This window comes from Theileria annulata, chromosome 2 (assembly GCF_000003225.4).
Source record: "Theileria annulata chromosome 2, complete sequence, *** SEQUENCING IN PROGRESS ***".
In the NCBI taxonomy this organism is placed as follows: Eukaryota; Apicomplexa; class Aconoidasida; order Piroplasmida; family Theileriidae; genus Theileria; species Theileria annulata.
In genome coordinates this window covers 1,230,273-1,241,840 of record NC_011099.1, presented here as the reverse complement: position 1 = coordinate 1,241,840, position 11,568 = coordinate 1,230,273, and the positions used below count along the sequence as shown (strand labels likewise).

General features: G+C 31.9%; 10 protein-coding genes across 10 annotated transcripts, besides 4 other annotated features; 5 read left to right on the top strand and 5 right to left on the bottom strand.

Annotated features, from left to right (window-relative positions):
* Positions 1–51: 51 nt before the first annotated feature.
* Positions 52–446, bottom strand: TA12815 (60S acidic ribosomal protein p2, putative; the record flags this gene model as incomplete). Its single annotated transcript, XM_947253.1, has 3 exons — positions 52–128; positions 161–251; positions 282–446. 3 exons carry the CDS (start codon positions 444–446, stop codon positions 52–54), a joined length of 333 nt encoding a protein of 110 aa, XP_952346.1.
* Positions 447–1,045: 599 nt separating this feature from the next.
* TA12820 (uncharacterized protein) lies at positions 1,046–1,447 on the top strand (the record flags this gene model as incomplete). Its single annotated transcript, XM_947252.1, has 1 exon — positions 1,046–1,447. One exon carries the CDS (start codon positions 1,046–1,048, stop codon positions 1,445–1,447), a length of 402 nt encoding a protein of 133 aa, XP_952345.1.
* Positions 1,448–1,534: 87 nt separating this feature from the next.
* Positions 1,535–2,079, bottom strand: TA12825 (uncharacterized protein; the record flags this gene model as incomplete). The annotated part of the gene is made up of 2 exons (XM_947251.1): positions 1,535–1,648; positions 1,678–2,079. The coding sequence occupies 2 exons, from the start codon at positions 2,077–2,079 to the stop codon at positions 1,535–1,537; spliced, it is 516 nt and encodes a 171-aa protein (XP_952344.1).
* Positions 2,080–2,252: 173 nt separating this feature from the next.
* On the top strand, positions 2,253–3,298 carry TA12830 (uracil-DNA glycosylase, putative; the record flags this gene model as incomplete). The annotated part of the gene is made up of 7 exons (XM_947250.1): positions 2,253–2,482; positions 2,517–2,648; positions 2,677–2,740; positions 2,774–2,953; positions 2,983–3,058; positions 3,092–3,190; positions 3,219–3,298. 7 exons carry the CDS (start codon positions 2,253–2,255, stop codon positions 3,296–3,298), a joined length of 861 nt encoding a protein of 286 aa, XP_952343.1.
* Positions 3,299–3,323: 25 nt separating this feature from the next.
* TA12835 (splicing factor 3b subunit 4, putative) lies at positions 3,324–4,439 on the bottom strand (the record flags this gene model as incomplete). Its single annotated transcript, XM_947249.1, has 7 exons — positions 3,324–3,496; positions 3,527–3,670; positions 3,701–3,851; positions 3,881–3,979; positions 4,009–4,136; positions 4,166–4,276; positions 4,373–4,439. 7 exons carry the CDS (start codon positions 4,437–4,439, stop codon positions 3,324–3,326), a joined length of 873 nt encoding a protein of 290 aa, XP_952342.1.
* A 361-nt stretch (positions 4,440–4,800) lies between these two features.
* Positions 4,801–5,936, bottom strand: TA12840 (uncharacterized protein; the record flags this gene model as incomplete). Its single annotated transcript, XM_947248.1, has 3 exons — positions 4,801–4,935; positions 4,969–5,012; positions 5,090–5,936. 3 exons carry the CDS (start codon positions 5,934–5,936, stop codon positions 4,801–4,803), a joined length of 1,026 nt encoding a protein of 341 aa, XP_952341.1.
* Positions 5,937–6,666: 730 nt separating this feature from the next.
* Positions 6,667–6,739, bottom strand: a tRNA.
* Positions 6,740–6,892: 153 nt separating this feature from the next.
* TA12845 (eukaryotic translation initiation factor 3, subunit 6, putative) lies at positions 6,893–8,630 on the bottom strand (the record flags this gene model as incomplete). The annotated part of the gene is made up of 5 exons (XM_947247.1): positions 6,893–7,188; positions 7,222–7,301; positions 7,333–7,442; positions 7,474–7,587; positions 7,617–8,630. The coding sequence occupies 5 exons, from the start codon at positions 8,628–8,630 to the stop codon at positions 6,893–6,895; spliced, it is 1,614 nt and encodes a 537-aa protein (XP_952340.1).
* A 400-nt stretch (positions 8,631–9,030) lies between these two features.
* Positions 9,031–9,093: a sequence feature (Signal peptide predicted for TA12850 by SignalP 2.0 HMM (Signal peptide probability 0.980, signal anchor probability 0.019) with cleavage site probability 0.363 between residues 21 and 22).
* Positions 9,031–9,249, top strand: TA12850 (uncharacterized protein; the record flags this gene model as incomplete). The annotated part of the gene is made up of 1 exon (XM_947246.1): positions 9,031–9,249. The coding sequence occupies one exon, from the start codon at positions 9,031–9,033 to the stop codon at positions 9,247–9,249; it is 219 nt and encodes a 72-aa protein (XP_952339.1).
* Positions 9,058–9,126: a sequence feature (2 probable transmembrane helices predicted for TA12850 by TMHMM2.0 at aa 10-32 and 53-71).
* Positions 9,187–9,243: a sequence feature (2 probable transmembrane helices predicted for TA12850 by TMHMM2.0 at aa 10-32 and 53-71).
* A 65-nt stretch (positions 9,250–9,314) lies between the features above and the next one.
* Positions 9,315–9,966, top strand: TA12855 (U1/2 small nuclear ribonucleoprotein, putative; the record flags this gene model as incomplete). Its single annotated transcript, XM_947245.1, has 2 exons — positions 9,315–9,505; positions 9,537–9,966. The coding sequence occupies 2 exons, from the start codon at positions 9,315–9,317 to the stop codon at positions 9,964–9,966; spliced, it is 621 nt and encodes a 206-aa protein (XP_952338.1).
* A 391-nt stretch (positions 9,967–10,357) lies between these two features.
* Positions 10,358–11,509, top strand: TA12860 (cAMP-dependent protein kinase catalytic subunit, putative; the record flags this gene model as incomplete). The annotated part of the gene is made up of 4 exons (XM_947244.1): positions 10,358–10,520; positions 10,552–11,194; positions 11,223–11,382; positions 11,414–11,509. 4 exons carry the CDS (start codon positions 10,358–10,360, stop codon positions 11,507–11,509), a joined length of 1,062 nt encoding a protein of 353 aa, XP_952337.1.
* Between the last annotated feature and the right edge of the window lie 59 nt (positions 11,510–11,568).

Here is an 11,568-nt window from a genome sequence, read left to right as displayed (position 1 = left end):
AAAAATTAAGGATTGGAAAAGGGTACGATTTTTTGACTAATAGTATTGAAATTAGTCAAAAAGTGAGAATCCCATATCATCTTCTTCCTCCTCAGGCTCAGCTTCCTTCTTTGCTTCTTCTTGTTTTTCTAAAGTTTAAATTATTAATTATTCTAGGTACCTGAAGATCCTGAAGCTTGGACTGTAGAAGCTACTGAAACGCCTCCTCCAGCTGGTAATGTCTGAAGCTTATCAAGACCAGCACTTATGGTCTAAACTAAATTGTTTTTAATATCAATTACCTCGTGGACAACCTTTCCTGAAACAGCTGAGAAAAATGCACTCAAGGCATCTTCGTCTACTTCTGATCCAACTGAGTTCAGTACATCTCTGACGTCATCTTTCGATGGGCTTTCGTTACCGCAAGTAACGGCTAAAAGGTAACTTGCAACGTACTTAAGAGCCATTTATAAAACTTCAGAGTTAATTTACCTATGATGTGAATTATGATTTGAAGAAAAAAATGATAAAAAATATAGAATCTCTAGAACTGTATAATATAGACAGATTAAACTGGAAATATTAAAGAATATTTTATTGGATATATATAGACTTACAAATTAATTGTAGATTCAAACGTAAAACGTGTGACGATAAATATATTCAATATAAATCTGCTCATTTAAGTTCACATAGCTGGGGCTTGAAGGCAGTGGTGGGGAAATAAATGTGCCAATATATTCTCATACATCCAAATCTAGATCACATTTATAAAATTTAAACAAAAACAAAAGAAACGACAGAATTCCTATTTATTATTTAAATCCCATGTTAATTTATCAAGTTTTTATGAGTTGTTTTATTCTCTAATAATTTTCTAAATACTAATAATTAATTTAATTTTATTTACATTTTTAAAAATTATAAGAACTTATCACATTTATTATTATACATCATTTATGTTTGCTTTATTTTTCGTAACACCTCATAATTTTCTTGATATACTATGATTTAATTATGTTCATCACAATATAATTTTTACATATTTTATATTTACACATTAAATATGGAAAATACCAAAATTTCTGGTGTAAATATCGATTTAAATTGTTTTCCAAACAGTTTTCTTGATAATTTTGAAAAGGACAACGTACCTTTCAAACTTAATGAATCTCATCCGATACACGATATCGACTATAACCATTTGAAAAAAACAACTATTGAGGAAAATAATAGAATCGCTAAATGTTTTGGATCACAGCATGCTTTAAAGAATTCTATAGAGAGAAATATGTGCTCACAATCAACCAGACTCCCTGGAATCACAAGTAGTATGCTTTCACTGGAAATTTTAATGGATAAACTGGACACTTTAGAGTCATTTGACTATATGAATACAGAAAAACCAACAAATGAGTTCGGAATTGGTGGAATCCACAGCCATATCGAAGACAAAATGAACATATAGACTAATATACTAAATAATAAATATATACTTATGTATTTATTTTTATTTTATTATAATAACATTGTTATGTGGATATAGTTAAAAATATTATACAATCCTTGGAAATGCGAACAGTAGAGCAGAGTTAAAGGCATGTGTGAACTTCTCAAGATCATTTTTGTATGAAAGGTCATCCGAGTGGTCAAGATCATTTTTATTTTCCTAAAATTTATTTATAAGTTAAAATTTACCTTTGATCCGAGAAAATCGGTAGATTCATCATCACCAGTATGCTTAAATATACAACAGCCCTTTAATCTATCAGTACAAAAAGAGTTTTTCTCAACAGATTTACAAGGAGGCATCCTTGAATATACAAGCTGATGTAAAAAATCACAGAATTCACCCTTCATACACATCCCTTTGAGCCAATGGCGACAAACTACTGAATGTTTTCCGCTACTGCGCTCAATATCAACCCTTTCAAAGCCTTTTAACCTTAGCAAGGCTACCTTCTCACTATCCCTTTTAAGTACATCAAGTGCCAATGTTATAAGAGGATCTTCTTTGTCATTTTTTTGATCATCCTCTGGATTTTTAAAATGGTTGTTTTGGGTATCAATGGCTTCATATAACAAGGTTGAAAAATCCATAACAAAAAAATTAAAATTTTATTACATTTGAGTTAATTATACATGTTTAAATAACAAATTATATGAAATGAAATAAACTTAATAAAACACATACCCTCCATTATGAATAAATACACAAAAATCACTAATATTTAATCGAAATGTAATTTATTATAAATGGAAACATTATATTTATGAATTTTGTCAGGATTCTCAACACATATTTGTTTTGTAGGATGAGCAAGAGGCTTATTACAGACTTTTTTGAAACCAAAACTGATCTTCCAAATAAAAAACACCTGCACAATTCAATTTCTACTGAGTTTCCAGGTAAAACATATGTTGCTGTAACTACTTCACCTGATTCTTCAAAGACCGATGACAAATTTTCTGATTCTTTGAAGGATCTTCTCGGAGATGAATGGTGACCACTAGCTTATTACCTAATTTATTTGTAGGTTTGTTGCTCTCCATTCCGAGATTAAAAAACCGTATTTTAATAGCTTGTGGAACAAAGTTTTGAGTGAAAGGAATTCTAAAAAGATTTATCCGCCTGCACATTTGGTCTTTAACGCATTTAAGCTAACGCCGTTAGTATGTTGTTTTTATACTTTATAGGTTATCTAAGATCAAAGTTGTTATAGTAGGTCAAGACCCATATCATCAACCAAGACAAGCAATGGTATAAATTGATTTTAGATTTTTTTGTTTACAGGGACTTTGCTTTTCCGTTCCAAGAGGAGTGGTACTTCCTCCTAGCCTTAGAAATATTTTATCGGAAATTGGAACTACGAGTATTCATGGAGATTTAAGTTCATGGGCTTCTCAGGGCGTCTTTCTGCTCAACAGCATACTCACAGTGGTTGACAGTCAGCCCATGTCACACAAATCCTACGTAAGTCTGTCCCAACAAATTATTTTTAGGGGTGGGATACCTTCACAGATAAGGTCATAAACATAATAAACGAGAAAAGGGAACACGTAGTGTTTCTTCTTTGGGGTATATACTATATATTTAATTTATACTTGTTAGGCCGTTCAGCTCAACAGAAATGTTCAAGCATATCACCCACCAAACACTTTGTTTTGACATGCGGCCACCCCTCACCGCTTTCAATTAAGCATTTTAAAGGTTTTGTTAAATTTAACATAATTTTCAGGATGCGACCACTTTAATAAATGTAATGCCTATCTGAAGAAAACTGAGCAGGAACCGATAGAGTGGACTCTTCCACAATAATTATTAGAGTATAAATCTGATTAAATTAATTCATGTTAAACATTTGCGGCTGAGGCATTGTTTGGGGAATGACTGGGACTTGGTTCTGCATAGGCAGTGGAGGCATTCCCACCGGAAGTGCTCCCATATTAGGTTGAGGTAATAGTGGAGGATTGACCATGCTCTGCTGCATGGCAGGCATTATTACTCCAGGCGCATCTACAATTTATTAATTAATATGAAACATACTCATGACTGGGTACATGGGCATTTGTGGAGGTACAAATGTATTTGCTATTGGCATATGTGACTGTGCTGCTGCCATGTGCTTACTATAATCTTTTGGCCTCTTTGAAGCAATCAGTCTTTCAGCAGCTCCTCCGTGTCGTTCTCCTAAATAAAGTCATTTTTAAGTTTATTTACCTTTTGTGTCCTCTTTATATGCGTATGATACGTGTATTGGTTTATTGCACAAAAACTGGCCGTTCATGGTACGAAGTGCCGCATCACTTGCCTCAAAGTCGTCAAATGACACAATTGCGTAAGTCTTGCCTGAGGTCTCAGACCTCACCAACTAAGAGGAATTACATAAATATCAATTACCTTGGCTGATAAAACGCGTCCGAATGCCGAGAAAGTATCGTGTAGTAGTCTTTCATCAACCTCATCGTCCAGGTTACCGACAAATAGCTTTGCTCCCACCTAATAACATTTGAATCCACAAAAATTACCTCTCTTATTTCCTTATCTTTTGAAGCCTTGTTCAGTTTCAAGGGCTTATGGTATAATTTGACGAAGTTGAGTATCTTAAGTGCGTAGTCTGCGTCGGTTTCAGTTTCATATTCCACGAATCCAAACCCTATAAAAGATATTAAAATCCAAAACAACCTTGATGTTGTCCGGTAACTTTATCTCTCGGGATGTTAATGCTCTTAACTCTTCCTGCTTGCATAAAAAATTCCCAAAGTAGTTCCTCATCGGCTTGTAAATCGAGATTACCTGTATAAATCATTTTTTAAAAATAAAAATTAAATTATGTACTAAATTAAAGGATATTTGGTGAGAATAAAACTTAAATATAGTATAGAATCTAACCAATATATAAAGTAGCCTCTTGGTTGCGATTATAAAGCGAAAGAATATCTAAAACACGGGACGCCATGTTTTATTTAAAAATTATATTTAAAATATTGTAAAATTCAAGAATATAATAAAATGGATATTAGATAAAATTAAGGTATTTGTGGTGTATTGAAAATCTAAAACACAAATGTAAATAATTTATATATTTACAATATAAGATTAATATTTTACAATTTGAAACAAACATGTCATTCATTTCCAATTTAGTTATCTCATTTTTATCCTAATAGCTATATTTTACTTTACAGAACTATATTGATACATATTTAATTCAAGAATCTTTTAAATATACATTTATAGTACATTTCGTTATGTTACAATACACTTTATTTAGTGATCCTTGAATTACTGCATTTGAGATTCTTACTCGTATGAGTTAACTACTTTTTGAAGCAATTGTCGAAGTTATACGACTTAATAATAAACATATATTCATCATTTGGGGATTTTGTTTTCCGTTCTTTAGATTTCTGGGATTCACAATTGTTTTCCCTCTTTGAACCATTAATCATTTCCTAGATGTGTTTTCAACAATTTTGTAAACTTACATGTTTTACTGCGGCTTGGCCTATCGTATTCTCAGAAGATTTTTCTAAAATTAAATTAGTTGAAAATAAATACACATTTGATTAACATTAGATCTAATGTATGTTTAAACTGTTCAATTACCTGATTGGTCGATTGATCTGAATTCGCAATTTTTCTGCTTTATGGAATAAATTTTTCCATGATCACATAATTTGGCTTCACAATTTTTGTCGATCATATCATGAATCATATCAATGGTGCTGAAATTGCTGTATTTTAAGATTTTGGCCTCGAATTTGGGCAATTTTCTATTTTTAATCCCTGTTCCTACGTTTCTGGATGCCATGATAGCCTGGAGGTCAAAATTGTTTGTGGGTTCTGGTGCTTCTCTTTTCTTCCTTTTAACCTCATTGTCTCTGTAGTAAGGCTTTTGGACAAAATTGGTTGGTTGGGTTTTTCTGGTCCTCTTCAAACTTAGGTTTTCAATGATCATAGGATCATTTTTATCACATAAATCCGACAAATAAGGTCGGGAAGTGATTTCATAAGTTACCTTACTTTTTCTTTTATCCAGTTCGATTAATTGATCGTTGGTCAATTCATCCAAAATCGTTCCATCATCTTCATTTATGTGTCGATTGTATTCGATAACTTTGTTCAGAAATGAGCGAGCGATGTGATATGTCTTGATAAGTTTATCAGTGTCGTCGTATCTAAAGAGGCATGTAACTACTTCGTAGTCGTTGTCGAAATATTTCACTTTCCACATCCCCTTGTTAAAATACAATCCTCTTATTCCGCTTACTGGTCTAGCCCCAACCTTTGACAATCCTACATTGACTCTATCAATTGTTTTTCCATAAATGGATTTGGTGATATCTCCTAGTGTTTCAAGTTCTGAGAAGAACGATTTAATTCTAGGATCATTTATGGATTCTAATTGATTGTTGATTCCACAAACACTCTCTTCCGATGTTTCCGAGGCCATATCTTAGAAGCGCAATGTGTAATAAACGAACAAAATTGTACAAGTTGTTAAGATGTGAAAATTAAGTCACATGTTACAAAATAGGAAATATTTCAAAAGGAAGATTCAGGAATTCTGAGAAGATAAAAGTGATGAAAAAAATTTAAGCATACGTACATAAATTGCAGCTCAGGTGTACAATCTTCTTTAAATTTTAAAATAGTGGCAACAGTAAATCATAAATATTTTAGAGATAATATATCTATAGGATAAAGTGGTTATAAACATTAAAATTAAGATGATATGGAGATTGGTGATTCCTGGTACACAAAATACGTGATGTACAAAAAATATGTATCTGGACTGTAAATATCTAAGATTAAACATTATTAAATGTATCTATAAAGGAAAACTGTGTTTATGGGCCCAAAAATGGGTAATATTTTATAATTTATAGATGTTGGGATTCAAGATCTACACAATGTCCTCCTGTTTTCGCTTATAGCTTTGTTTTTACGTACACATCTATGCTTTTTCGTTGATTAATAATTGAATTCTATATAGAACTGGGTTAATATTTAAGTTTTGTTATTGATTCCATAAAAATCTTCATATCTTTACATTCCACTACATTATTTTTTAACATCATCAATTATAAGATCCAGTATAATTTGTTAATTAAATATACCGTTTTTTCTTTGTTTTTAGTTTTTTTGATCCAGTTAAATCAGAAATTACGCTTTTTATGTGAGGGCGGCTAGCTCAAATGGTAGAGCGCTCGCTTGGCATGCGAGAGGTACGGGGATCGATGCCCCGGTCGTCCACATTTTCTTTTTTATTTAATTATACATATTTTTGTTCAACTTATTTCATAAATATACCTTTACTTAGTTATGTTGATATTTATAGCACGTATGTACATTTAGATAAATTAATATGATATTTACAAATAAAACTCTAATATATTAGAAAAATATTCACCACAGTGATTCCTGTTCAGCTCGTTGATATTCTTTGCCTTGGTTAAATTTGTATTGGTTCTTTTTTTGCTGGTTATGTACAAATAGTCTTCTCTGGAGATTCCTGTCCCCTAAATCAGAATTCCTCAGATTTTGAAGCGAATTATCAGAATTTGGTGTCATTTGTGAGAGATTCTGTAGGATCATATTTGATCTCAGAGTTAAATTTTGAGTTTTCTCAATCACTTGCTGGTATAGGTTTGGCGGTACAGTTGAGATTTCCACACAGTTTTTTTCACTATCGATTTTCGCCTCTAAAGAATTGAATTAACAAATTTAATACTTACCGACGTGAGAGTGTCTTATTATGTTTACAATCCACCTTTCTGCATCCAATGATGTCATGTTAACGTTCTGGGCAATTATACTAAAAGGGTTTTAATAATTTTTAAACTAACTCTAGGTTTATTGATTTATGTATCCTACAGTATGTTTCAAATATAATGTGCCTGGAGCTTTCCTCAATTGCGTCCTTCAGAGGGTTTAAGAGTACATCAACGTAGCATGCCTAAGTATTCATGTGTGTGAACTTTTAATACCTCCTTGATTTCAACAATGTGTTTTTGTGCAGCCTCAAAGTTGAAGTCAACGAAGAGTGCACCCAATAACGATGTGAAAGTATCATTATATTTATGCTTGGTGTTTGCAATAACCTAAAATAATTGAGAATTGAATGACATACATTGCTTATTGTCCTGAAGTGATCCTTCCTATTCCTGTTCAGAATTGCGTAGACTGCGTAGTATCTAAGCAGGTGTGGAGTCAATAGGTTTACAACTGCCAGGTTCCTCTCGTCTAAGAAGTATTCCTGGAGTTGTGGCCATTCAAATGACTTTGTGTTCTTGTTGCTTAGGTGGAACAGGGCTAGGTGATACTTGAATATGTAGAACAGTGACCAGTGCAACAACCAGCACCTCTTCAAAATTAGGTCCTTTCTATCTCTATTAAGTTCTTCTGAGTTCAAAAGTTCTGCAAACTTTAAGATACAGTATACACCTGATCGGGGCGTTCTCTGGTCAATGAGTGTTGCATCCTTATCATTGTCTGGGTCCTGTTGAACTATTACCATTGACGACATTTCTTGCAATTCTTCATGGCTTGACGGGAGAAGCACGCTTAGAATATTACAACTTATTATTCCCCAATAACACTTCATCTTTTTTTTGGTTGATGATCCTGAAGAAAATATTATTTCTAGATTCCAACCTTCTACTGTATATTTTGACACTGAGTTGACGTAATAAATTAGCAGCGATTTGCAGTTTTCGTAATCTTCTCTATCGAAATACGCTTTTGCTAACTTTAAAATTAATTCGTCGACATCTCTTGGGAAATCTGTACTGACATTTAATGATGATGTGTTCGCCCATTGTATCAGTGATGGGACGGTTGTTTTTTCGAAAGTTGAGCTGATTCTATGTAATTGGTCCTTTTTATATAATGACAGAACAATTTTAAATTGTTGTATTTTAGACAAACAATCTGATTCCATTTGTGAGAATTCTTCATCTGACAGTTTGACGGATTCTAATTTTTTGTTCAGCTCCTCTCTAGTAGAGCTTAATTCATCTGCTGAATAGATATCCTTGGAACTAAGCCAGTCCAAGACATACAACACCATTTTCGGCTCCAGGTATGGAGAAAGCTTTGATGTGATGTCATATTTATGACAATCTGGAAAATTAGACTCATTCATTTTACGATAAAAAAACAAACGAAGAAAGAATAAAAGAACAAGATTTCATTAAAACAAATATACAGAAGAAACTATTAAAATGAATATCTCAAAAAGAAAATGGGATAAATTAGAACACAGGTGTTAAAAATAAATTGATCAAATTCATAATTTATATAAAAACAATTTATCTAATAGAATTATTTCATAAAATGAAATTAATAAATTTACAGAATGGAATCCAATCAATTTATTAATATATCATTATAATTATTTATTTCCCCATTATGTTGATTAAATACAGTTATAACAATCATGTGACATTATATTAATTTTTATTTTTATATTATACAACACTAAAATTTATTGTAAATATGTATGGTGTGATTTGATTTGTTAATTTTTTCTGTTATTTCATATAATGACCGCATTGTTAAAACTTCCATCTCTGTGTATGGTGTTGCTGCTTACTATTTGTACATCGAGTTACTTGAAACCGTTCTTCCCCGGTTTTTTCAATTCTAAAAGATCCGGATTTCCAGGAATTCTGGGAAAATTTTCTGTAGTCGGTGACAGACTATCAATTTATGTATCATTATCCTGTATTTTTTTTGCCTTCTGGACAATAGCATTTAAATAAAATCAGATATTTTAGATTTAATTATAATTGTGATATTTAATGTTGGATATTAATATAATATTAAAATGAATACAAATTATGACACTTTGGATATCTTGCCATGCCAAACCTTATATGTATACAATCTCGATGATCAAATACATATAGATGTTTTGAAGAAACTAGTCTACGAATTATTTGTTCCATATGGAATTATAGTGGATATAGTAGCTAGAAAAACGAAGACGTTAAGAGGTCAAGCCTTTGTAATATTTAGGTATTTTTCAATATTTTAAAGATTATTTTAGTGAAATATCGAGTGCAACTGCAGCATTAAAAGGATTAAATGGAAGGAAAATTTTAAATAAAGTTTTGAAGATTGAATACGCAAAAAATCGATCTTACAAAACACTCAAACCATCTGATTACTATAAGATGTCAAAAGCCAATAGAGGGAAATTTAAACCAATATCAGATTTCCCAGATGAGTTAAGATCCAGCGGAACAGATGAATCTCATTCATTATTTGTTCAAAATATACCTCATGATATGAGTAGGGAGTCGCTGGAATTGCTCTTCAAACAATACCCCGGATTTAGGGGCTGTAGATTTATAGAAGGACGATTTGTAGCTTTTGTTGATTATTCAATGGCCTCTCAAGCAGAGATCGCATTAGAGGGTTTGAATGGATTTAGAGTATCTCATACTCACGCCTTACAAATCTCACTAGCTAATTAAATAATAAATTTATGTATTTTTTAAATATTTTTTAATTGATCTTTTGTTCATCTTAAATTTTAATTAAAATGCCCTCTTTATTAAAGTTTGACTTTTAAGATTCCCATGTGCAGTTTTTGTACTAGAATGAATATTGTTCATCACTTTTTTAAAATTTGTTTAATTCAATCAATATAATATTTTATAATGTTATCTATAATGTTTCTGTATTTTCAACAAATACTTTGTGTATCTATACCATTTTTAATAGAGATTTGATAAATACATCAATAACTAAACAAATCACAAAAATAATCTAAAATTTCACACTCATTTTAATTTAATAACACATTTAACATTTTTCAATCAAATATAATGACAGGTGATCCACACTTAAAACATATATTCATCAATGTATATAGACGAAGAAACTACAGGATGTGTTGGAAGCTTAATCAGATCTTTCAAAAATTTATTCTCCAGAAAAGCCAGATATACCGTAATCAAATCCGTGTCGATTCCCAAAAACACATTTCTTCCAAAGTCGCTCAAATTCATAAAGGTTTTGGGACAAGGTTGGATATTAATATTCTAATATTTATCTAGGAGGGTTTGGCAAGGTGTTTTTAGCACAAAAGGTAGAAGAAAACTCCGAATTTGAACTGTGTGCAGTAAAAAGACTACAAAAGCACCCACTAATAGTCCAAAAACAAGTGGACCACATCATCTCAGAAAATAAACTCCTGGCCTCGGTCAACCATCCATTCATAGTGAAACACCTGGGCTCCTATAAGGATAATCATTATCTGTACCTTGTAATGGAATATGTTTCATCTGGAGACTTCTTCACATACTTGAGGAAAGAAAATTATTTAGAGTCCCATGATGCTATGTTCTATGCAGCTCAGGTCACAGCAATGTTCGAATATCTACACGATAATAATATAATTTATCGTGACTTGAAGCCAGAAAACCTTTTACTTTGTTTCGATGGTTATTTAAAACTGACTGATTTCGGATTCGCAAAGGTTGTTGAGTTTAGGACTTACACCCTCTGTGGAACTCCAGAATACATGTCGCCCGAGATCATTTTACACCTTGGATATGGAAAAGCTGTAGATTGGTGGACTCTGGGAATACTAATTTATGAAATGCTGGCAGGTTATCCACCATTTTACGATTCAAACCCACAAAGTTTGTACGATAAAATACTTAAATGTAAACTAAAATTCCCGATTCATTACGATGAGTATGTTTGTTTTTTATATAATTTGTAGGGATGCTAAATATTTAACTTCAAGACTTCTAGTTACCGAACCATCTCAAAGGTTCGGGAACTTGCATAAAGGAATAGATGATATTAAAAAATGTAAATGGTTTGAGTCCATGGATTTCGATGCTTTAGTTGAAAAGGAATTAAGTCCACCACATATTCCCGTACATTTTATATATAATTATATTGTTTTAGGAACGGAAAGAGGATTTACCAGCCGAAGAATTTATTGATTCTTACAGAATGCCCAAAGAAGTAACTGGAGAAGACGATCCATTTGTAGATTGGTGATTTGATAATTTATTTTAAAAGTATTTAATAATTGGTTAAATGTAAGATTCCTGATTGTT